This window comes from Nelusetta ayraudi, unplaced genomic scaffold (assembly GCF_046127955.1).
Source record: "Nelusetta ayraudi isolate G7.1 ecotype Tasmania unplaced genomic scaffold, CSIRO-AGI_Nayr_v1 ptg000017l, whole genome shotgun sequence".
Taxonomy (NCBI): Eukaryota; Metazoa; Chordata; class Actinopteri; order Tetraodontiformes; family Monacanthidae; genus Nelusetta; species Nelusetta ayraudi.
The window spans coordinates 6,439,020-6,465,055 of NW_027466067.1; the positions used below are offsets into that span (position 1 = coordinate 6,439,020).

Genomic DNA, 26,036 nt, shown 5'->3' on the forward strand with positions numbered 1-26,036 from the left:
GTCGTTGTATCTATGAGAAGTGGGTTTTTGGACCGCACTGTGCATATTGTTTATTGGCATATGGCAATAGCTGGTGATGTGGTATGAAAATAAACTACTGTGCAAAAATCACATCCTTGTTTTAATGATAGACATCTGTGACTATAAATAAAAGACAATGGTGTGGAAAAAAAAAAGTTTTTGGACATCCTTTGAAATTTGCACAAATCTAAAGTTTTGCATTCCCGCTTTGACCTTCTTGAACAGTGGACATGCGGCGTCCAAGTGGGTTGTGGGTGACTGTACAAAAAGAAATTGCACTTGGGAGACCTAAGAATGTTTTGGGAGACCCAAGAATTGTTCTGCAAATTATATTACCAATAAAGGAGGTGACCACAACTGAAGTATACGGAAGAGTTAGTCACGTCATGTGACAAATGAGTAGTGGAGAGAGATGTAAAATGCAAGAGTGGTTCCCCACATTGAAAAAAAAAATTGAAAATTGTTTTCCAGTGTTCAAAAATGCATTTGCAGCAACCTTAAACTTCAAAAGCTGCGCGAAGCTGTTCAGTAAGACACAATTGGAGAGGAGAGGCAGTGAAGATTGCGCCCCTCCTCAGTGAGGACTCGGCAGGGCATCAAGTGGCTCGTGGCAAGGCAGCAGGAGTTGTCAGCGCTTCATGTCGTCATTTCCTGCCCGTGGCGCCTCTGGTCAGGATCCTGGCCGGTTTTTCTCCCGTCCCCCTCCCTCCACAAACGGTGCCGAAGGAACGAGGCATCACCACAGGTCGCACTTGTTCTTTGGGTTCATGGGGGCGCCTGCCTTGCAGCCGAAGTGCCTTGAGAAGTCGCGTGAGTTGGATATGGTGCCGATGACTCGGAACCTGGACGGGCTGTGAGGATCCGTGATGACGCCCTCGTGCGAGCTTTCCGGCGTCCTGGCAGAGCACCACACCTGCAGGCGGCATGAGTGAGCACAATGTCGAAGAAGTGACTTTCAGCACACCTGTTCATCACCAGTGTTGACAATGACAATGTAATGGTTCAGTAGTACAACCACTTTAAAAGATGTCCTGATTTACGCATTGACAACAGTGAATTTACGGCGCACACCTGACATTAAAACAAGCGTACAGGATCATAAAAGAAAACTTTGTCTCATAAAGGCAAAATTTTTGCTGGTGAACCTCAGCTTAACATTTCTAAATATGCCAGGAGCTACAATATTGGCTATTGGGACTGAGAACAGTAGTAAGAATTTAAATTAATGGAATAACCCCCATATATAAAGCTGACCATTATTTATTTTTCACTGGTTAAATATTCCTTTCCATTTCTAAAGAAAAAGTGTCTGAGATTTGTCACTTTTAAAAGAGGCTTAATGGCATCTTTGTACAACTAGATCAAGCACAAATTATATGTAAAAAGCTTTTTTTTTTTTGACAGGGACGCAGGATTGAAAAGGCAGTGTTAAAACACCAGCGTTACCTGTTTGTAGACCGCGAAATTAAAACTGGGGGGGTCAGTGGTGAACGAACCTGAGCGAAACCGATGTAAAACAGCTGATGGTTGGTCATTCCCAGCGCGGGCAGCGTCGCCTCCTCGCCGTTCCTTTCGATCCAGTTCACGTAAGCCTTTCGCAGCAACAGACGATCACGTTACACACACACACACACACACAACACAACATCACCTCAAGCGGAAGTTGTCGGCGGCGACGAGGACTGGCAGGAAGTGTAGGAGCGGTCCCGATATTTCCCTCCGGATTAACGCGAAAGCGCACCGCTTATCTCGCGCACAGGTTCCGCGCCGGCGACCTTTCAGTGTCATGGAATCAATGTCCACGTGCGCAGAAGTAGACCGCAGGCCGACAAAGACACCTGTCGTCATTTCCAGGCTTCGCTGTGAAGCGAAGCCTGGAGGGGGGGGGGGGGGTTTCCAACACAAGTGATGAGGCGCGACCCACAGCGGCCTCAGCAAACACACTAACGCCGGGGGATTAATGCTGGACGTGCACGCCGGCGTACGACCTCGCACGCCCAGCCGCTGTCGGAAACACAACGCTCGAGTTCGGAAATTTCCGCCATAATCGGATTTTCGTAGAGCATTAGCACTCAATTGTTGAATTATCACTGAGCAGTGGAGTGCGCATTTCCTATCATATTACACATTTATTAGCCACACAGGAAACATTTCATGCATCTCATCTGGCAGCGCACCCTGTAGGCGGCCTTGAGGCCGCCGTTGTCGGCGATGTTCTCCCCCAGGGTGTGTCTTCCGTTCAGAGGCTCCTTGTTGATGCTGTAATTTCCGTACTGCTCCACCATGCACTGGGCCTGCTGCTTGAAGGCCTCCACGGAGGAGTTCTTCCACCAGGGCCGCAGGTTTCCGTCCTTGTCGTATTCTCTGCCTTTGAGAGCAGAGAACGAGGGTTTAAAAATGCTCTTGTTTTGCAATTTGGAAAAGTCGTCGCGTTTGGAAAGTGACCTGACTGACCTTGGTCATCAAAGGCGTGGGTGAGTTCGTGTCCCATGACCACGCCGATTCCTCCGAAATTAAGGGCTCTGAAAAGAATGAATGAAGGTCAGACCTTAAAAAAACACACACAACCACTAATGTGACAGTAACCAGGGTAAAACAGAGGAGTAAAACAGCAAAACAGAGCAAACTTAAAATTGGCAAATAAACAGGGAAATTCATGACAAAATTAAGGTGAAATCAATTGACAATGGCTGTATTTTTAAGTTTAAATACTTTCCTGTCAGATTTTTCTAAAACACTCTTTATTTTTTATAATAAGCAAATCAGATCTTTATTCTTTAATCCCAGATCTCTGCAGCGCTCTGCAAAAATCCTTAGCTTTGGCTTTGTGATTATTGTCGCAACATGCTGCAACATGGAACTAATATATTATATTCTGGTTGCGAACACTTACATTATTTATTATTATATTACGCTATTATATCATTACATCAGTGTAATTACACACTTGCCTAATTAACCTCTTTTGCCAGATGTCCAGACAACAGTTTCAAGAGGTTAGTTATTATGGAAACCCGATTATAGCAATTTGTCCAATTGCAAAAACACGCTCAAAACAACTCCTGCTCATCAGTTATGGAATTAAAAACAACCAGAAAAACATTTATTATCAGCCAGTGAATATGTTGTTTAGAGCAAGAACTGAATATGAAATGGACACTTGGCAACCAAAATATGCACTCAAGCCATGTAACATAAAAATATATTTTTCATCTTTTCTGATCTGCACGCTAGTTACACTTCTATTGTGTTTTTACCGACAATGTTAATCAATATTTCTTGAGTTGGTTGGTGAAAGAAACAAAATTTTTGAACTGAATGTGTCTTTTTCCCATCATGATTCAGAAACCACTCTGAGCGGTGCAAGGCTGACACCTACTTGGGCCACGATCGGCTGTAGAAGGGAGCCTGGAGGATTCCAGCTGGGAGGACCATGTCATTCTTGGTGGGGTTGTAGTAGGCGTTGACAGTCGGGGGGGTCATGCTCCACCTGCAAAAACAAGTGGGGAGGTGTGTGGGGGGGGGGGCAAAGTAGGAGCCACGACGTGAGGTTGACATCAAGGTCAGTCTCCCAGCGCTGATCCCAGCGCGGGTCTACAGAGCCACAGAGGGCTTCAGTTCGGGAAGCACGCAAGCAAATGCGGATACATTTGCTTGCGTGCACCTCCATTGCCACCAGCCGCCAAATTAGAGACAAGGATCAGCTGAGCGGAGAGAAGCCGGTTGCCTGGGAACGTTTGTGCGAGGCGGCGGCGTTCAGCTGAGTCAGGATAAAACGCCAATGTGCAGCTCCGGTGTTGCAGATGATTGGAGGGGGGGGGGGGGGGGGGGGGGGGGAGGCTGGCGGGCGCGTGTGTTTGTGTGTGCGTGTGTGTGTACTCACTGGTTTTTGTATGGGGTTTTCCTCAGCTGGTCCGCCGTCACCCTGGCTGAGAAATTGTAGTACTGCATGACGTTCTGGAAGTAGAGGTCCGACACCACCTCGAACTACAGCAGGAGGAACATCGAGTCATTCACTGGAGTTTACATGCACACGTAAACCCCTTTTTGAACACTTAATTAGTTATGTCAATAATTTGTACATTCATTTTATTTCTTTACTTCTTTTTGATACAAATGTTTTTTTGCATGCAAACTTTCCCAATGTAGGATAAATAAAGGTATTCTATCTCATTCTATTCAGCCTCTCGGTTTGAAATAGATTGTTTGCGGAGTTAACGGAAGCAAGTATTTCACTATTATTCCTCTTAAGGTGCAGCTACATATGCACGTACTTTACTGCAACAGAAAGCTTCCTGTTCGATCTACAAGTTTCCCTTGCGCTTCCCCTTCCTCTTCTGCAAAAGAGGCCCCACGTTGCCGCGTTGCGCTTTTCCCAACTCTTTGTGACTGCATTGCAGCTGTGCGTGAGCAAGGTAAAATTTTCCACCGTGCGTCCTGCAGGTCTTGTGCATGTGAGCCAGCAAGCCAGTCTAGTGCTGCTGCAGATGTGAGCAGCAATAGTACAGCTTAGCTGTTAGCTTTTACTGCTCTTTTTATACCCACATGTATAATAGTACATACTGTAGACCACATACTATTTTTATTGATTTCCTTCAAGTTCTGTCATTGTCTGTTTGTGCAGTCGCTTGCGTCGGAATTTAGTTCTTAGTGTGCACTGGCAAGTGAACGTTTTAAATGACAAAATAAAAAGTCGAAAGTCTGAAGTCTGATAATAGAAGCTTAAAGAAAAAAAAAAAACTACTGGAAAATGAAAACCGTCAATTCAAATTGTGCATCCAGTTAAACTGGACACTGCTAATACAACTAGTCTATTCCCTTCACCTGTATCCCATGACCTGTATCACATTCAAACTAACAGCTGAATACTAGAGTGTGCGTAAACATGCAAAGAGCGGAGCACATGTAGTAAATGTTCTGTGGACCATATACAGCCCCACATTTACCTACATCATTGAACACCTTGTCCAGGTTGGTGGCATTCATGATGAAGTCGGGGTAGCCCACCATGTTGTATATGGCGTCCGCCTGCAATCAAAACGGGAATGAAAGGATGTGAAAGTTGAGTTTTCACACCAGGTGGCAGTGCTGGGGGTTTTTTTTTCTCGCTGCCTGCAGAACATCTTTCTCTCCTCCTACCTTTTCCTTGGCCGCTTTTTTGGTCTCGGCATCCATCCAGCTCACATATTTTAGATTTTCCTCAAAGGCCAATTTAATCTCCCCGACCATACCTTCGACCTACAGCGGGGAGACAGAACAGGGGGAATTCAGGAGAGGATTTTATTTACGACTGCTGGACTATTTATTTATTTTTCTTTAATGGCAGCTCACCATGGCCTTGCTGTCCTCGGTGAAGGTGTCCTTGACAAACATGGCTCCGAGCGCGAAGCCGAGGGCGCTGTCCGTGTCACTGACACACAGCTTCCAGCGAGGGGTGCAGCTCTGCGGACAAACAAACGCAGACACGCTGGCTGACACGGGAGGAGCTGTGTTGTTCTTCCTCTCTGTCCCTGAACGAATGCGACTAACTCACGAAAAACAACACGGGGGATCTCGTTCGGCCCCGGGGGCTGTGTGCTGAAGAAACACTGAGAGCAGTCTGCCAACAAACAGCAGCCGACGGAAAGGTCTTTCTGGTGAGATTGGGTCAACAGCAATCCATCTGTGACTGGCAGGAGTTTTAATTTTTCTCTGGTTCTGACCAAAGCAGGAACATTGGAGTCAAGTTCTGCACCTACCACCCAAAAAATGTGGTCAATGCTGTTCCTATTTTCCTTTAAAAAGAAGACAGTTGAGGTCTTGCTGCCGACTGTAAGTACCTATTAGTAACTATTACTACTATTTGATCTTTGCAGGCTATTTCTTATTGTTTATCAGAAAGAACTGACAAAGAGGTAACAGCTTAGATTCGCTTTTAGGTTACATTTTCTCTCATTAAACACAAGCAATTCATGATTCCCGGCCCACTTAGCGCGAGTCTCAAATAACAGCTGACCGGGAAACCAGAGACTAAGCAGTCTCGACTAAGGGCAGCAGAAAGTATTAGCGGAGAAGAAAGTTGTGTTCAAATTGTAGCGAGAATCCATTTCAGTATTGTTTTTTCTCCGATCGTAGGCACAGCTTCAAGTGTATTGAGCAGAACCAGGCTGTTGACCATTTTTTGTTTTGTATCAAAAACACTATAAAAAAAAATAATAAAAAAAACGGCACCAGGCTGAACAGGGCAAACAGAAAGGAAATTTGTGTTTATGTACTCTCATTTATCACCAATTTCTAGGATCATAAATGAGTTTGAGAACTATTATAACATTTACACAATTCCCAGCGCTGTTTAAAAGTCTCCTGTTTTCACGGATCGCCTCAGCTTATCTTAAAATATCAGCCGAGCGACTCGCGCCAAAGCAAAAATAATTATTCTGAACTATCGCCGCGCGAGATGGGATAAGGAGGAAATGAGGTCAGACAGCGGAATTGAGAACGATTAACAGCAGTAAATCTGTGCGCATTCTTTGAGAGCGGATGTAAAAAGAGGCGCAGCGGCAACCTCCCGTAAGAAACGGACACTTGTTGAGGGTTTCCACTTTGTTATTACAGCTTGAGGGCCGAGGGGACAGGATGCTGCTCTGATAGGCTCCGGGGCAGTTACTCTGCAAGGCAGTGGGTGTCAGATGCAACGATAAAATAAAAAGAACAAAAAAATGAATCTCAAGATCCCCAGCTCTCTCTCAGTGTTGAGAAACATGCACGTCGGGCTGACCCGCTACTCGAAATTCTGGCTGATTCAACAATTTTAGGATGGATAGCTGCAGTTTCATAAACAAAAACTAAATATCTTGACTCCGCTGCCACCTTGAAGGATATGGGCTGAAATATGTGCCACCAGAAACTGAATTTGAATCATTTATATTTGAATTTGAATAGCTAAATGCGAATAATTGAATTAAAAATTTGAATTTGAACCACATAATTTGAAATTGTATTGTTAAATTTGAATCATTGCATTGAAAAACTGTATTTGAATTTGATGCGAGTAAACAAAGGTAGCCAGTTAACATAGTAGCGAGTTGAAACCGGAACGCCGGTCCATCAACGTAAGTGTACAAAAGTAAGTGCTGATTGGCCGAAGAGGAGTCCTGTGTATCTGAGCTCAATTGCTCTTCCCCTTCATCCTCAAGCACCTGGATGTCTGTCACAGTAAACTAAAACTGAATTTTGAGAAGCGAATTTGAATTTTGAGAACTGAACTTGAATTGTGAGCACTGAATGTGAAGATGTCTCGACAGTTGGATTTTCAGTGACAATCATTTTTTTCTATTGAATTTCAATTTCAAATTTTACTATTCAAATACAGTTTTACAATGCAATGATTCAAATTTAACAATACAATTCCAAATTATGTGATTCAAATTCAAATTTTAATTCAATTATTCGCATTTAGCTATTCAAATTCAAATATAAATGATTCAAATTCAGTTTCTGGTGGCACATATTTCAGCCAATAGAAGGATTAGTTCACAAGATCTCTTTTAGAAAAGAAAACCCCCCAAAAAGTTTTTTTATTTCACTCTTTCTCAGTATCTCTTCCTGATGTCACAAAGGAAACTTATACTTCTTGGCAGGAAGCTAAAACTTTTTTCCCGAGGCTGTAAACAGGGCAGTAAAAAAAAGGGAGTCCAGGATCACACGGGAAATAAAGAATAAAAGGCACCCTTGTGCCAGTGATTTCTTTTCAAACAAAAAGAAAAACCCCACTGAAAAGGAAGGACAGCAGGTATCCTTTTAAAATCCCAATTCAGAGTAACAAAGATGTGAAAAGTGCTGCTAAAAGCCCGCGCGGAGCACTGACCGATCACGGTTCTTATCAAAACAAAGAGAGAATTCACCGCCTCGCTCTCAATGAACCCTATTTTTTGTACAAACAAAGGCTTCTGCTGAGTGTCACACGCTGAGACAAGAGGTCGGCAGGAAATGTTCTCTGAACACAGTTGTTGGATTCAGGAACATCTCCGGCACACAGTCACAGTACAGACTGATTGCCCTTCTATTAACAGGACGTGCTAAATCTCACTGGTCTCTCCCTCCATCCAAATAAACACTCGAGCCGCTTCGGTCACAAATCAAAGCAGTTCAAGCCCAGTAAGTTATTTTTACGCACAGTTCTGTTTTATTTCATCTTTTTTTTTCTCTGTCATGCATTAGATCAGCGTAACGTCTTCTCTCACCTTCTTGGTTCCATACATGACTTCCAGGAAGCGCTGCTCCGTTTCCTGAAACCTCTGGTCCAAGACGGACACCATCTTTCTCACCACCTTTATTATCATGTAGTTGTTGAGCAGGCTGAAGAAACACAGTGGATTTTACAGTTTGATTAATGTCATAATTATCTAGTTAGAGGATGAGAGTTTGACACTTGCTATTGACTAAAGTTCATCTTCTGCTCTGCATTTTTATCCACTAAACTACCTCACTAAAAACTGTGGAATACCACCTGTGATAAAGCAAACTGTGTACCTTGTATTTGTTTTGCTGATGAGGTCAGAAACCTTCTGGAGGTACTCTTTGGCATAGACAACCACTGGCTCTGACTCGTTCAGCTGTACTGGCGTGAACACTGCGTTGAGATACGGCATCCAGTCCACCACAGGGACCAGAGTCTGCAGAGGAACAGAAGAAAGAAAAAAAATGCAATTAAAGAGTTGGAAATAACAAGAGAGAGTTCATCCACAAATATACCACCTTTCTGTCAGTTCCTCATCTCACAGATCGAGGCCTGTGTTGACATTTTTAGATCCACATTCGAAGCATTCAGATGCGACGGCTCTCACCTCCTGTGAGACTGTGCAGTCTTTTTGTCGTTGTTACAATTGCGTGGGTGCAATAGCGTTTCGCTTGCAGTCACTCTGCTCTCCAATTTTCTCCCTGGCGGAAAGCCCTCATTCAAGCAGCCCACTTTAGCGACCGTTCTCCTTGATCTGTGCCATCTTAGTAGGCCACTTGCTACATGCAAATAATAGCACACAGTCTGTTTACGAGTGCAATTTAATTCCACGCACTCTCAGGCATCTTTGTAAAATCAGCTCCTGTGTGACTACCCACGCTCACACCAACATGTCTTTGTGCCGCCACTGTGATGTCACAAAGAACACAATTCATCTGAAACCGGCTAATGATGTGGCGTGATGCAGCATGTTTCTATCCAAGACATCAGCACCTTCATGAGAGTCCTTGTACATAGGTTCCATGTACGTTCAGGAGGCTACACAGGGATGTTTCAGGTTAAAAACAGCTCGTGTTGTTTTTTTTACACAAGTACAAGGCTTGAATAGGCTTGAACTGCATCGGCGCTTGGGGGCTTTCTTTTCCCCTGTGAAACCCCAGAACCGTTATGCGGATTCACCAACGTCACCAGAACCTTCAGTTGATGCAGTGACGAGTACTAAGTGGGTAAAACATCCCTCTAAAATATACACACACTACAAGTCAAACGTTTGGACACATGCTTCCGATTTAATGTTTTTTCTTTCATTTCCACGGCTGTTTACATTGTAGATTGTCTTCACATATGTATTAAACAAAAAAAATGTGAAATAACTCAAACAGCCACCCTTCATCCAAACTTTTGACCGGTAGTGTATGTTGAGAGCCAACGGAATTCTCAAAAAAAAAAAAAAAAGCAGGCACCCATTTGAGAGCTTCTCTACCCCATACGGCTGTGCAAATATTTAGAGTTGGTTTACTCGGCTCAGACTCGTGACGTTTACCACTTTGATGCTTTGCTTTGGGCTGAAAACCCGAAGACACTTACTGTCAGGTCTTTGGCCTCCATCTTATGGTAGATTAGTTCCTCATCTCTCCTCTCCTCTGGGGGAATGGTGATATTAGCCAAGGTGGTCTCAAAATCCACAATCTTCTCCATTAGCGTCCGCGACGTTTCCTCTGTGCCGCCTAGGAGGACGCCCAACTCCACCAGGAAGTTGAGGTATGCCGTCAGATACTGCAGAGGCCAAATAGGAAGCGCAGTCAGGGGAAGATGGTGGGAGGAGGTGGGGAAACAAAGAGCTAATAAAATTCAATTTGAGAACTAATCCTCTTCGAAGTTGAATAAGCTTCCCGAGCCTGAAGCTCAGATTTTTTTCTTTTAATGTTCCGTAACTTTTTTTTTTCCAAGTCTGCTGTTTTTCAAACAAGTTCAAATTAGTTTTTTTTCCCTCGTCACATTACACACAATTCCAGATCGTTACTTAAACACCAGAGTTCCAATGGCGCTGACTGTGAAAGCAACCATCCCGCCGCTTACAGTAATACTGTACCTTCTCATTTGCTGTTTTGTTGAGGTAGTAATCTCGTGAAGGGAGTCCCAGGCTGGACTGATCCACCTGGAATCAAGAAAAACATTCTTCAACCTCCAGTTCACCCTCATTTCCAACACCGACAAACAAGCTTTTGTTTTCATTCCTGCGGTGCCAGTATGCAAGCTATAAGGCTGCTAAAGATACTATCAGCGCTGTTGGTCATGGCCTCGTGACACGCTGTGAAAGAACAACCTCTCTTCAAACTGTCAGAGGGAAACCGAGACCTGGGTGATAATGAGTGGTTTGTGGCCTGGCATGCCACATGCAACATTTCCCAAATCCTTTGGACTTATGTCATGCAGAAATGATTTTGGAAGAGGGAGGCAAATTGCGGCAGGTAACAAACCATCAAGCACATTTAGGAGGACCAATCAGATTTTTATTTGCTGCAGCAGTTTAGCCAAATCATAGATTTTTCTGTGTTTTTTTCTTCAGAGCAGAGTTGTTCTCGACCCGCCAGACCCCACTTTGAGAAGGATGGAGGTAGAAATGTCCTAGTATAAATCTGTATTTCCGGCTGCCATGCAAGAATAAGCGCACAGAATAAGCGTCTCACCTGAATAATGTTGCTGCTGGAGTTTTTGGAATCTGTGCTGACAAACACAGTGAAGAACGGCGAGGTGTGGTAGTTGGCTGAAACTGTACGCAGCACTTCCTGGAAGTTCTTCTTGTCCCAAGGTCCAGTCAGGGCCCAGCCCCCGATCTGAAAGATTTTTCGCAAGAACCGAGGTAACGTTACTTTGCACAGATGTGGAAAAAAAACGCTTTGAATAAGTGACAACTATCTGGCGAAGTCCAGACGAGAAGTTCACCTGGCTGATGAGCTCCTGCAGTGGCTTGGCTCCAAGTTCCTCGATTTTGGTCTCATTCATGCAGGCCTGGTAATACCGCTGGGCCTTTTCCTCAGCTTTACTCATTCCGGTCAGTGACGTGTTCTCTACAAATGACAAACATCCCACAAGATACATTTAAAAATAATGAAAACAATGGCTTAATGCTAGTGTGACGGCAGCTGAATTCACTCGGTATGTTGTGGGAGAACAGCTAAGTTGGACTAGTATTTCCTCCATAAGACCATTTAACTGGACTGCTGTCCTTGTCACGGGTTGTAGTTCATAAGGATCTCTTTTTGACAGAAAAACAGGTGGTGCTTTGATCTTGTTGATAATGAACCTTAACACACACAAAAATTTTACAAGCTGAGTAGCAGGATGGGCACTAAAACACTTCTCTGATGTCTCACTGAAGCACTTCTTGTTCTCTTTTCCTGTTGCCTATTCATGCTGTATAAGGAACGTGAGCATGTATGAAATACATACACACATTTGAGTATTTAAATTCCAATTGAATTGAATTATTTCTTTATTCGAACATTAAAAAAACACAAATACCCTAAATAGGATAAGGAAAAGAAAAAAAAAAGAAACACAACAGGCCTAATACTGAAAGGAAACAAATATCCAGAAACTTAAATATGCTCGAAAAGGAGTAGGAAGAAGAAGTACAAAACTTATTTAAACCATTACGGTATTTTACATGTTATACCTAGGCAACCATTTCAACTCCTGATCACTCATTCCCTGCATGCGTTTGAGAAATTTTGGATGCATCTTCAGCCTGACAGCCGCCAGACAAGCTCGACCAGTTCTTCTCCCGTGTAATTCTAACTCGTACCACCGCATTGCTGACGGACCGTCACGTAAATGTGGCCGACTCAAAGCAAGGACTCTTACCCAACAAGTGCTTCATGACGAGCATATTGTGCTCCCACAGGTTGCTGAAGGTTCCCCAGCGGGACTTGCCGTCAGGGAGGGGGTTGCGCTTTATCCAGCCGCCACAGGCAAAGTCGTAGAAGTCATTACAGGGGTCAACAGATTGATCCAGGCCACCCATGACCACACTGGCCACTGTGATGCATGGCTCTGTGAGGCACAGGCCCGGATGAGCTGCAGGAAAAATAATATTTCCTTCACTTCGAGAAGCTTTCACATCCCAAGACAGGAAACATGGATTCTTGGTAAACATTTCTGCGGATGTGGGTGGATAATACGAAGATATTTTATTATAAGTCTCTTTCTGGCCATCTGGAAAATGTTACTGTACCGTACAGCAAAGATAAACAACCTGAGGGGACTATTTATCCTCCTCTTGAGCACAACTGGTTATGCAACTGCCAAGTTAAAACTGGGAAACAATGTTTTAAAGCGTAAGTCAGTAACCTTTGTTTAAAGGATTATTGAAGCAGCTTAAGAGGGCATGTTATTACTTCCTGATTTACCGGTAATTGCTTAATTAACCAACCAAGGGAAGTTCCAATTTTGTATCGGAGTAGGTAGAGAGAGGTTCACCAGGAAGAGTTCACTACAGCTCCAACATACATTAAAAAGAAAAGTAAGCAGTGCCATCATCCCATGGCACCGCTGACACTCGACTTATTGTGAGGACGTCCGCCGCCGTCTGTCCGTTTAAGGCATCAGACGCGGATGGAGCCACGGTTACGAGCAGGGCATGATGTTAGTGCCCCGCCGAGGATTCATCCTGGCTTCCTTCAGTGTTTGCAAAGTGTCATCAGACACAAGGTCCTCAATGGGAGGAAGTGGCGCTACATTTCCCACAGTGAATTTGAGGAAACAAACAAAGACGACCCGCACAAATGCATGGAAGAGTCAGTGTGTGCTTCCCCCCCCCCCCCCCCCCCCCCCCCCGCCATGATGGATAAACTAAGATTCGAAGCTGTTTTAAAGACACAAGGGTAATTAAAATCAGTGAGAAGTAGTTGGCGAGTAAAAGTTTCAACCTCTCAGAAACAATCATCTTGATTACGGAATTGATGAGGAAGAAAATGATTCCGAAGACACGATCAGTCTCACAACTCACACTAGTTTGATCCCACAACTTGCACGATTGCAGCTTTGAGGCTTTGCGGCTGAGAATGTATTTCTCCGTCATTCAGACAGCACTTTGACGTTATGTGTCTATGTTTCCTTGCCAAGCGTCGAGTGACTGATTTGCCCTTCAACACTGGAATGCATCAAAAAGCGTCAGAGCTGGTGAACAGCTCAGCCCAGCATAAAGAATGTAAACAGCCAAGGAAGTCCCGTTATATGGGCGCTAAAAATATACACCCACGGTTTCACCTTGACAGGGCAAGTTGTTGTTTTGCGCCATTGCCTTTTTGCACAGGCGAGACAAACCGAACATGTTCAAACATGTAAAAACATGGATTTTCTTTTCTTTTCTTCTTCTTCAAAAAAATAACTACACAAGGTTTCTTTTTGGTCAAAGCCTCAGACAAAGCAAACCAGAAGTTGACAAGCTTTTGTAAAACTTTGATTTGAGATTTACTCGATAAGTAAATCAATAAGTAGACTGAATTACCTCAGTTTTTTCTGTTTATATCTTTTCATTGAGAGTACTTTAAAGGTCCATCAACATTTACAGTGATGTATTGGCATTATGCCAATGGTTAGCATGGTTTCTTACCACTAGATGCTACTAAATCTTCTCATTAGGTCGTTGAATAACATGTAATAAAACAGAGACAAAGCTCAAAGTTCAGACGCTTTTCTGAGATGTTCAGGTGTTTCTTTGCGGTGTTTTTGACCATCAACGGAACTGAAGGACTCACTCTGTTTGTAGAAGATCCCGGTTGTGAGGAGACATATGAAGAAGCCCAAAGACACGACACACAGCGCAAACAGCAGCTTCCGCTCTCTTTGTGTGGTGTCGGGCCAGCACACGGAACTTCGGCCGCGGAGGAGAGTCACCTGAGAGTCCATACACACACACGTCAGAAAAAGTCAAACAGAGCATTTTTTTTTTTTACCAAAGCCAAGTTAGTTGAGTGTAAAAAAAAGTTATTGTTAAATAAAAACAAGTTTATTAAAAGAGACGGTATACCTGTGGAGCTAAAACTTCTACTTTTCTCTCTCTCTCTCTCTCTCTCTAGCTGTTGAACCGATTCTCAGACTTTCAATTACAGGTTTGGTGCAAATATACAATGGAGTCTCTGTTATGGTGATTTTCACCCACTTATCCAGTAAAGGTTATCCCTCCTTCTATTGTTCCCTCACTCCACAGTGACTAATACAATCATACAAATACTTTCTTTTGCCTCAGAACAAAAGAAAAAAGACACCATTGTGCTACTGAGTTGATTTATTCTACTTCTATGATGCACCAAAAGCACAGGACAGGAACAATTTACATCCTTTTTTTTTAGCATTAAAATATCATTGAGGCTCTCAAAGGACACACCTTGACAGCAGTTTGTAATAGTGGCCCTTGTACCAGCACACTCATCTGAGAAACCTTTTCAGTTTTAAATACTTGTGAAGAAAAATGGCTTCCTGAGGGATTGTTTCCAAGGGTCTTTCGCCAGAGTTTCAGTATTGTTTGTGAATTCTAAGACTTGGAGCTCACATGTATCCTGGAAGTCAATGACTGCTGAAGTGCACGGAAGGATCTGATTTAACGCTATTAACTAAGATTTAATGGGCTAACTTAATGGGACCTGACCAACCGCCAAAGCCACAGTGGCTTCTTAATCCCCACAGCTCACAGCATTGAGCTGGTTTACACCTCGACCGAGTGCAAAACACGGTGCCAAGTCGAGCTCAAGTGCCTCCCACCTGCAGTTTAATGAAGTCTCTTAAAGTGTAATGCATACTGGGAAAATAAAAGGCATATTATAACCTTTGCCAAGGTGTTGTCGAGCCTGGATGGATGATGAATGGATGTCTAGTCAGGATGTGAAAAACCAGATGTGAAAATAATCTGGCTGCACTTGATTTATGAATTTTTGAGCAATCAAAAGCAGTGTGTGTTGACAGATGCACTTTGCACGCAGTCAGATGCTCTGAAGTATGCTCACGAAACTGTCATGAACACTTGCACATCGTTGATGTCAGTCCAGCTAAAGTTTTTGACCTTTCATATTTCAACTTTTATGTGTTGTTCAACTGGAAAGGAACAATATCTATTACAGTCTCAAGTGTGATAATTTAAATTAATAAAAAAAATAACAATACCACAATAAGGGACTGTTAAAAACCCAAGCAACAGGAGATTGAGTAAATTGTTTGGTTTCTTGGGATTAGTTTAAGTGCTAACGAGTTAAAAAACAAAACAAAACAAAAACCCACAATAAACAAAACGTAACCCTAATAATTTTGTTGGGATACTTAAGTTGTTAAGTTTCCTTCTATGTCCCCCCACCCCCCACAACTGTTAAATTGTATTATTGCGGTGAGAAGCTGTAAAGCAAAACAGTCCTTCTGCTTCTTCCCAAGCTTCTAGGGGCGTTTCAGCGTCAGCTGGCAGCAGAGAATTAATATGGAGCGCCAGTGAAATCCTGCCCTCCAGAAGAACATGTTACGTCTCAACTGGTTCTCAAACAGCTGATCCGAGCCAGGCCTAAACCCATAAAACCGCACCCGATACGATAGAAAATTAGGGGTTTCACAACTGCGATCGCAGGTGTAGTCGTGAATTTCTGCGAGTTGGGACTGAGAGCAGCGTTGCCCCGTGGTCGTGAAACCCTGCAAGGCTGATACATTCTTCCACTGGCCTGAGTAGTAACAGCATACCGGTTGTAATTCCTTTGTTTATTTTTAGACCCGGGGTGTCGCCTGTTTACCTGCATCGGTGAGGAGGGGTAGACGTCGTCGCCGATGGAGTCCACCAGGTCCTCCTCGTCCAGCGTGGCTCTTTTGTACAGTGACATCTGAAAAGTTAGGTTCAGAAAAGACTCTCTCAGTGCTTCCATGTCCCTGCTGGTGGCGCCTCTCTCCTCCCGCTCGCGTGCATTTGCTAGAGCGTGCCTGTGCGTGACATCTACTCCTCCAGAAGTCTGAGAGGCTTCAGGGTCAGGTTTCCCTCAAAGACCCATTAGGGCATATCCCGTTTGCTTTTGTCTTGAGCCACGCTTGCCTCAAACACACAGTGTGTCAGTCTTTTCCTGCCAAGAGAAGTCTTATCCTCACATCAAGCCAAACAAAACTTCTGTCAGCCCCCATGGTGTAGGGAAGGTGCCCCCAAGGGGACCAGTGTTGCAAAAAAGAAAAAAGAAAAAACCCATCCAAAGAGTCCTTGAAATCGTCCCGTAGCTTCCTCCCAAGCAAATTCAGTTCCTCTGGACTTCCTCCTTCGGACCAGTCTATGAAAATGTGCCGCGAGGAGTCGGAACAAGTGAAAAACAGGAAGGAGCGCCGAGTTTGGTGAACATGACAGAGCGAGTTGCGTGGATGTGTGGAGTGCGAGCGCATTCCCGAATGTGGTTTCACTCAGATTTAGGGAGGGGACCTCACGGTTGCAGTTTACACCCAGTGTCTTTACTATAGGACGCCGCACACTCTGGGGAGGGGCCCAGACAAAACTGCCTCCTCCCCCAACACATGCTTGTTGTGGTTGCCTGCGGTAACTGTTACCTGATAGGCAGACACTGCTTTCCTCCTTCTGAACTACAGTCTTAACCCCTCACCCATAGGCCCAGCCGCCCATGAAAAAAAACACAACCTTGCAATATAATATCTTTAATAAAAGGCTTTCTGAGATCCTTAATACAGAAGAGCATGCAAGCCGATGTGCCCATGACTCCAGCATAACTCAGTCTGCGTTCAAATTTAGCTCACCATATAATTGCTACCTCCATTTTTTTTTTTATCTGCTGACATAAAAATGTTCCACAGCACAGTTGCATGGTTAAATACAGGTACCACAACTACTTAATGAAGTATCCAAAACACTTTTCGAGGTCCATATGCGACATGATTTCACCACCGGGTTTTATAGTTTAGCGCTGCATGTACCTCAAAACAGCTCAATTAGACTCATGGTTAGTGTTAAGTGTCAAAGTAAGAACATGAAAATGAAGGTAACCCTTTGGATATTTTTCCTGTATTATTTTCTTTTCCCGTGTATTTCCAATTAAGGCTATGCTATTGTTAGCAGATGTTTGTTGACCTAGTGTTGGAAGTGGAAGAGGGTCGCGATTTTGAAGGTAGTGCGGAAAAGGTGCTATGACACGAGAGTAAAGAAGCAGCTGTGGAACAGACACATTGAGGATGCTGTGGTGTCACTCTAAAAACTAGAACTGTTTTTCATGAAGTCTAAACTGTTGGACTATTGCACACTGTGAAGGGTATTTTATGTTGTTCCTTTGTTTTTTTTGGCATAAACATTTATTTACAAGGCCAAAAACTTACAAAATCTGTGTCTATGAATGTCCCAGAGTGAAATTTTGATGATTGCATATGCGGATGGCTGTTCTTGGCTTCTGTCCACCTACTCTTTGTGTCCCACCTCACCACGCTTTCGTTTTTTTCCCAACAGCTCACAACAGCACTTCTGTTTTCGCTGAATATCACAGGCACCCATGAGTGTATCAGCTGTCAACGATCCACTTTTCCCGCTTGGTAGACTTTTGAGAAAGCAAAGCAGAATTGCTTGTCGGCAGTGCTCAGGCGCCTTCTGAGTAGCGACCAATTTAGCCCATAGTGGAAGTAGCAGGGGTGGACCAAGGGAGGAACAGGGAGAGAAGGAAGCTACATTGCGCACCAAATAAGGGAGGGTAAACATAGGGCTTGACATGACGTTTTCAGAGGAACTTTATCGATTTTATGATTTACCCAGTAGAGCTTCTCAGAAAGGAAAGTTCACATGCTCTCCCTGGTTATGTGAGTGTGAATCTCTTTTGTGATGGTCCTAAGATGATAGACTCATCCAGAGTGTATCTACCCTTCTCCAGAAGATAGGGGGGAAAGCCTCTTGACCCTGTGACCCTCATTGGAGGAAGAGCCGTGTTAAAAAACAGATCAATTTGTAAATTTCCTTGTCGTGGAACAATAAAGGCTGATCTCATCTGAGAATAGTGAAAGACATTAAAGGTATATGCACTCTTTACCAAGTCTCATGAACAGGTGCTCTCTTATGCAAAAAAACAACTAAAACAAAAACTATGCGGTTAAAGCCAATTCTCGCTTCAGCAAACATGTGGAACGGCCCCGTGTTTACATCTGACTTTCTGCACTGGCAGCCCTGCGAGCAGGCAATGATTAATGTCAGCTGCCCGTCAGCCAGGCCGACGGATTGCACAACTAAGTGCAGTGCCTAACATTACAAGCTCCGTAAGGCAGGACTCATTAAAAACTCAACAAACGTATCAAATGTGCAGACAAGCCTAAACTGCACCCACGGGCTCATAACTCCGTCTCCTTCCCACGATATCATCCACGCACGTACAGCATGAGGAGCTGCCTGAACTGAGACTCTCTTGTCAGCATACCAACGGTGATCCATGTTGTGGGACAACATCATATTTTTTGTAAATGGTTATCTAGCAAATGACTGAAAACATAGGGACTACGTTGATGAAATCCAGAAAAATATTTAAAGCCAGAATATGACAGTCTTATGAGGTTGTGCTGACACTTTAAAATCTGCACAATAGTGATCAGGTCTTAGATTTGTTCTACCCAGATGCCACTCAACATGTTTTGGTCTCTCATAAGACTCGGGGATTAATCATCTGGTTTCGGTCCTGAGGTATTGCACCAAATATTTACTTAAAATCAAATTATTTGGTCAATGTAACAAACGCTATACTCACCTTGTACTTTCAGTTGTTGGTTTTGGGCTAGTGCTACCACAACAAGCCTTAAGCAAATACTCTCTCACACTGTTTTCGGTTCAAATGGACTTTAACTACACTGTTGTGTCAGACACACTGTGCAATTTGAGGATAAAACTGTCCATTGCTTATGACTTACTCTGTGCTGAGGAGCAATTGGGCAGCCACCAAATGGTCTTAATCAGTGTGTGGCTTGTTTATTTTGTAGAATTCTCCCAGAGAGAAATGGTAGTTGTACTCTGCCTCCCTCAAATTGCCAATTTGGTCTCTAATATAAATGTCCCTGTCGTGGTCAGAGGGGCAGAGAAGGAGAGAGAGAGAGAAACAAAAAGACCAAAAACTGAGGAATATGTGCATGCCTTTGGTACTACTGTGCTACACTGAACCAAGAGTAGCTGCATTTCAAATACCCCTAGAATTGCGCAAAACCTAAATATTGCAATAAAAAAACAGCTAAACTTCGAAAAACCTTTGCGAAAAACTGTAATGGAAACGCAGCTAGTGATGCCTGATAAAAAAGCGAAACTCAGCTCTTCTCTAAAATGGGTTGTGCAGCTCAAATAATGGCCTAAAAACTAGGTAAGTGTACAGCAGCTTAAACCAGCCAGTGACCCAGCCAGTGAAGTCACAACAGAACACACGATGGATAGCGACAGAGAGGGGTGGAGGAGGGGCGGAGGTCAGTGGGCGTCATTTGTTTTTAGGACACTTTCAGTTACATAAAACCTCCACTGACCCATAGCCCAGAGCCAAAGAAGGAATAATGGAGGATATCGATGTCTCCCACACACACAGATACAAACACAAGCCCACACAAACACAAAGGCAAAAAGCTCCAGGACAATGCACTTGCTCTCCATCAAAATTCTACATGGAGCCGATGAAGTGATTATGATAACAAAACAAGTGTTGCTTCCTGAATTACTCAGACCAAAATTTCCTGATTCGAGTGTGTGGCCCAAGTTGACTCACAATGGAGGGCAACAAAATCGTCTGGTCTCAGACCGTGCAGTTGTGCCACACACACAAACACACATACACACACACACACACAAACACACATTCCTACGCGTGGGTGCACACTCTTTAGCACTTTCCTGGCATTGAGGTCTACGCTTGCACTTGCTGCACCCACACACATATAAACACATCCCGACTCAATTCTCTGCCTGCCTTCCCCTTCCTGTTCCAATAATATTGAGTGACTAATATCAAACATTTCTAACGGAAATGTGTCCTTGATGTTTCGTGCCTGTGTTAAGATGTGAACGCAAAATCACTTCTCTAACCGAATCCTCAGAAGCCGTGGTGTGGTCTACGTGATACACAGGTTTATGCCGTAAAACCACTAGAAAATGTTCTGAATTACCGTACAACTACTAAAATATGCACAAAGAAACGCATCAGTACAACGTTCCATTTCCCATTTAAGAACGTGATTAAGAGGATGTCTTACAGCATGTTCGGATCTGTTTGAGAGTCAGCCATTGCTTTAGTGCCGCTTCAGAAAATTGATTTGTGTTTGCACCAGTTTTTGCACTTAAATGCCAAAGCGTTTTTTTTTTTATGTATGTGTGTTAATTATTTATTCATTTTTCTTTATTTTAACAAATTTGTCTCGTGACTGCTGTTCGTCAGTAAATTAAAGTCCAGTTGTAAATGTTATATATCTTATGTTGCTTACAGTACATTTACATTTAGACAGTACATAATCTTTTGTGATCTCACTCATATGTGGATGCTGGATACCTTATACATTACTGAGTATGATGGTGGTTCTTGTTTTGTGTTTTTATGAAATAGCTGCTGCGGGACAGATGTGTACGAGCCTGGGAAGAGGAAAAAAATCAGAGTATTCCCCCTTTAATAAACGAAACTACACCACTGCTCAAAACGATGATGTTTAAAATTTCATCGATATCTCAAAGGTCCTGTGTCATCTTGCTGTAACTTGATACAACTTCAGCAAGTGAAAGCTTTGGTGGCTTCAAATGGGAATTCTTTAAAAAAAAAAAAAAAATACTTGAGTGACATTCACATCAATAGTTTTCCCAAGGAACGATGATAGGAGGGGTCTAGATATCATGGTTCATGGAAAAGGCACGGGGCCACGTCCTTTGGGGGAGGCTGTAAAACCACTAACATGCGTCAGCAATTTCGTCACTGGTCCTACAAAGCCGACAATTGTTTGCTTCATGGGGCATTCCCCCAAGTGCAACTGGCAATCGTTTGTGTTTGTCGATTGGGAACTGCGTTTAGCAGAGTATTTACGAGGAGAAAAAACGGGAACAAAAGGAAAGACTGCCGCTGACGGGACATCGGTGTGAGGAAGGAGATTACAGGTGATTTACGGTCAGCCTTGATGCAAACTGCCAGTAAACAAATTCTGTGTACGTGGGGAGGCATTTCGGTCAAAACCGCTGTGGTGAGCCAGTCAGATGCTCGGTGAAGATGTGGTTTCAGACCACAGAGGAACAGCAATTAAACACAACGGGCCAAAAGACCAGCCAAGTGACAATCTAAGCCTTGTGTTCCGTGTCTCACTTCATAATTATGATTACGTGACCTTGAAATCCAAATAACTTGTTGTCGTCTCAGGCCCTGTGAGGGCTCGACCATAAGGAAATTGCTTCAGATCACCCCGATTTGCAAGCAAGAATTTCCAACGGACAGCGCTTTCAATCTACCTTAAAATAATTGAAGGTAAAATTGGTTTCCCTAACCAGACTGATTGTGTTTCTTGTTGCAGGAGCTATGGAATCGGGAAGTGACAGCTCCAAGCTTCTCTGGAAAACCACAGAAGAAGAAGCTACTCAGAATGTATAAACAATGGATTCCGTGAAAGAGCAGCAGTTTAATCAGAAGTGAACGACATTTTCACATCATGAGAGGGTCAAAAATAGCACTCGAGGTCGCACTTGTTTAACTTTCCTCCTGATTGGTTTTGGCAAGAGGTCCATGAAACACTACAGCGAATGGCAGTCTGCCACGGGGTGGTGGCATATAGCTAATGTTGCAAAAATCTGATTGGTCAACCAGACAGAGCTTGTCCAGTCACCTTCCACTTTTCAAATGTTTTCCGTGGGCTCTTTCCTGGATGGATACTTCTGGTAAACCCAAAGGAATCGGGGAGTGTTCCATCTGGTGTGCCAAGTTAAGAAACAGCAGCCAAACATAACTTCCTCCTCATGAACATACGCAAACAGTTGACTCTATTTTAATGGCCAAGAGGACGACTGAAGTCAAAGGTTCACTTGAAAAAATACAAAGATGCAGAGAAGGTGCAGGGCTTTGATTATAACCTCAGGATTACACAGCATAGCACACCATCTTGCATGCGGCCAGCTGTTTGGCCCTTTGACCTGTATGCCAGGTCATAACCACATGCCTAAACCACTAAAGCACTAAAAACTTTTGCGCCTGCAGGCACGTTCCGTGTATTAATTCCAGCCAAGAGGGATGATGACTCAACACAAGGAAATTCATTAATACAGTCGTTAGCCGCTCTGGATATCTCTATTGTTGTGGCGACTGTGTCTGTTCCTACAAGGCCACAGATAAGACAAGGTTGTCTCACGAGGCCAGCTCCTGACTCCTGACATTGAGATGGGGTTCTGGAAACTGGTTTACTTTTTTTTTCCTGTTTTTTTTCTTCCTCCTCGCAAATGTGTTTCCTTGAAAACACCCTGATAGTGGAGTGTTAACATGAAAAAATAAGCTGCTTTCCCAGACTTTTCCCCACTCTGCAGTGGGATTGTTTGACTAAGCCAATGGATGTTGACCAGAATCATCACACTTCTGGTTTATTTTTAGACATGCAAATAAAATAAAGTGCTTTCGTCTCACATATGCATAACTGAAATGACTCGCATTCCTGCTCACTGGAGGACTGGGGTCAGCAGCTCCTCCTCAACATGTTTAGAGGTGTTCTGAATTAGACGCCAGTAAAACTGGCAATCACCCTGCCCTGGCAAACGTCACAGGAGCAGCTAATTCGCAATTTGCCATGAATCACATTTGAGATTTTTGCAGGTCCCCCGTCTTGACCCTTTTTCAGCATGAGACCAGGATTAGTGTGGCACATGGAGGCTTGTTTACAATACAATTTAGAGCCAAGGTCCAGGCAGATAAGAGACTACCTCTCCCACAGTCAGTGCGTTTACATGGCACTAGAGAAATTGTTGGGGAAGCATGTAGCATATTTACAGTCACACCTAGGTAATGAATAACTCCTGTATTGACTCTCTGCTCCAGTTCCCTATGATGTTACCAAACCATCAGACTCTATGGAAGAAGCTCAAAGAAATCATGCAACAAAATGACAAACCTAAGCCTCGAAAAACACTTAAGTTTCATTTTAAATTCACAATCCTTTAAATGTATTTCCGATTCAATGTAGGTAGTTGGTTAAAATTTACAGGATTGAGCATGAGGAAAACCATACCTATACCTATATATACCTATGCTACAGCACAAGTAGCCAGACAAACAGTGCAGGGATCTTGGTCTTTTCTCTTAGAATATGTAAACAGTAATGAAACAAAACAGTAACAAGGTGAGATTGTCTGCATGTAATAACAAGAGACTTAATGTTTTGCCAAGCTGACTCGGAAATGATGCAATTCACATTTAGGAAACAAAACTGGCACAGTCAGATTGAGAGCTGGAGGTGTATCACGACATCCAACCGCTGCTATCCATTTAGACTTTAATTTCAACAGACCTAGTCTTCCAAGCGAAGAAAAAAAAAAAAAAAAAACAGCACAACTAGACGATATTTGGCAATCTTTTAAGGTTTTTGTTTTGGGAGATCAACTGATTGATAATGTGTTTCAAACTCTGATATTTGCTGGTTTATGTTGAAAAATATTGCTCAATTTTTGGGGAGGGCTAAAGAACTGACTCTTTCAGGAACGGTTTAGTTGTCTGTCCCAAACAGAGGACCACATGGAAAATGTTTGTACAAACAACTACTAAACACTAACCACTACTAAACTACTAAAATCAAGCAAATGTACGTGAAGCTGACTTGTCCACGGGCTTCTACTGGCAGGAGTTGGTTGGACTCGATGCAGACGCATAAGTGTGGGTCCGTGTTCACCACACTCAAAAGTGGGTTCACGCGGGGAAAGTTCTGACGCAGAGCGAAAAGAAAACAAAGACAAAGATACATTTCTGACAGCATGAAATTGACAACTCGTTAAGAAAAAGAACTCGTAAAGGTGTCCCTTACTTTAAGGTATATTCAATAATGAATCATAAACTGTTATTTAAAAAACAAAATACCGGAACTCCCCACATGTTTAGGCAAACTGGGGATGTTAGTTTAAAACAAAACTTTATTTAAAATGTAAACGATAGTGAAACGCGACAGCAAAAGCAACAACAACTGAAACGTTGAATTTGTGACGAGTGCTACTTTGTCATGATCCCCAGTAGAATTACTAACTACACGTATACATAACTTTACATGGTTTCCTATTTAGCAAACTTTAAGAGACAAATTGTCTTACCGTGCTTTCCGTCAGATACGTCGCTGCCACTGCCTTCACGCTGTGCGCTCTGAGCTGGGACAGCGAGCCAGTCGAGCCGACCAGGGACACAGAGCCTCTCTGTCAAGATAGTTCCCATCCCTCCGCTACTTCCTCCGTTGCGCCGTTAACCCGGAAGTGCGCGCTCTCACTTCGCTACACGGTTAAGAGGCAGCTTTCACTTCACTATCACTCAAGGCAGTGATACCGTAATAGATGTCGTGTAACGTAAACACACAATTAAAACTGACAGTATGAGAACACACTTGGAGCACAATTGTATATTTCAACTCGTGTGGTCCCTTAAAAATCCATTCGTAGAACATTTTACTTTAATATAATCATATACCAGACCAGCGAAAGTGTGTTGTAAAAAAAACAAAACACCAACATCTTTTTCAATCACATTAAATAAAAACAACAAAAAAAAATGAGGTTCAGGTTTTAACTTCTGCCAGTTAAGAATATGCTAACCCCAACAAGCTAGTTTGGTTACAGAGATATTATAAATGTTAAGAAAAGAGCAACGTAAATGGTTAATTTCATAGTTTATAGTTTTTGCACACAATTGGCTTTGATTTTTACCTTTACTCATTTTAAAGGAGAGGTTTTAAGGAATGATATGCATCTGAGTCTCCACACACACACACACACACACACACACACACACACATATATATATATATATATATATATATATATATATATATATATATATATATATATATATATATATATATATATATATTTTTTTTTTTTTTTTTAAATTAATATAAAAACAAAAACCAAAACCAAAACAACAACATACATTTCCTAGGATATATTTCCCTTAACCTGGAGACTTGGGAAAAGGCGAGGCTTGGGAAAAAAAAAACATTCTGTCCGTGATTATTACTAAATAAATAGTGCTGACTGTAATGATAAAAACATTAATATATTTTTTCTTCCAAGAAGAAAGTATTCGAGGACTATGCCTTCAGCTGCTCTCACTGCTTTCTTTATAAATTCAGAAGTGTCATTAGTTGTGATTGTGGGGATTCATCATACTTTATTGCAGTCTGACTTCAAAACATGTTTATTTTTTTTTTTCGAATGACAGTTGCAGCTGTCAAAGAGTAACATGACTGCCATCTTCAGTTTGTGTTCTGCCCCTGCATCCTTTTTTTTTTTTTTAAAGTCCTTTCAGCAGTTCTGAAACTTTTCTCTATAGTTGTTGTTGTTGAGGATGATGATGATGTTGATGGTGATGATGATGATGATGATGATGATGATGATGATGATGATGATGATGATGAGAACATAACGGTATCCAATAATAACAGCAAACTTAGTTGTAAAGTTACTGTGTTTCATGTGGGGGGAAAACAATATCCAAACACGCATTTTTCACTCTGCTTTGTGACGTGGCATTTTATTTTAAAAGGCAGTTTTCAATCAGAGTGCTGACAAAATGGCTCTGAACGATGGAAAAGCCTTCAGACGTGCAGTTGCAGTAGTATGACG

General features: G+C 42.8%; 1 protein-coding gene across 2 annotated transcripts; it reads right to left on the reverse strand.

Annotated features, from left to right (window-relative positions):
- Positions 1-396: 396 nt before the first annotated feature.
- Positions 397-18,219, reverse strand: ece1 (endothelin converting enzyme 1). 2 transcript variants are annotated; one of them, XM_076025012.1, is made up of 19 exons: positions 18,124-18,219; positions 16,012-16,110; positions 14,002-14,140; positions 12,107-12,319; positions 11,186-11,310; positions 10,930-11,076; positions 10,332-10,397; positions 9,827-10,015; positions 8,533-8,675; positions 8,244-8,358; positions 5,353-5,463; positions 5,161-5,259; positions 4,972-5,049; positions 3,905-4,008; positions 3,401-3,511; positions 2,476-2,543; positions 2,199-2,389; positions 1,518-1,613; positions 397-934 (listed from the first exon to the last, which is right to left on the reverse strand). In XM_076025012.1, exons 1-19 carry the CDS (start codon positions 18,157-18,159, stop codon positions 758-760), a joined length of 2,307 nt encoding a protein of 768 aa, XP_075881127.1. In that variant the 5' UTR covers positions 18,160-18,219; the 3' UTR covers positions 397-757. The 2 variants fall into 2 exon arrangements, with proteins under 2 accessions (XP_075881127.1, XP_075881128.1); XM_076025013.1 differs by lacking the exon at positions 18,124-18,219 and having other exon boundaries at positions 16,012-16,636.
- Between the last annotated feature and the right edge of the window lie 7,817 nt (positions 18,220-26,036).

Bases quoted from the DNA above. Each gene is read 5' to 3' on its own strand.
- ece1 (XM_076025012.1), bottom strand. From the start codon at position 18,159: ATGAGGGTCACAGGGTCAAGAGGCTTTCCCCCCTAT. The intron at 3,512-3,904 runs GTGAGTACACAC...TTGTTTTTGCAG, and splicing joins AAAACCCCATACAAAAACCA to GTGGAGCATGACCCCCCCGA. The intron at 935-1,517 runs GTTCGTTCACCA...TGCCGCCTGCAG, and splicing joins TTTACATCGGTTTCGCTCAG to GTGTGGTGCTCTGCCAGGAC.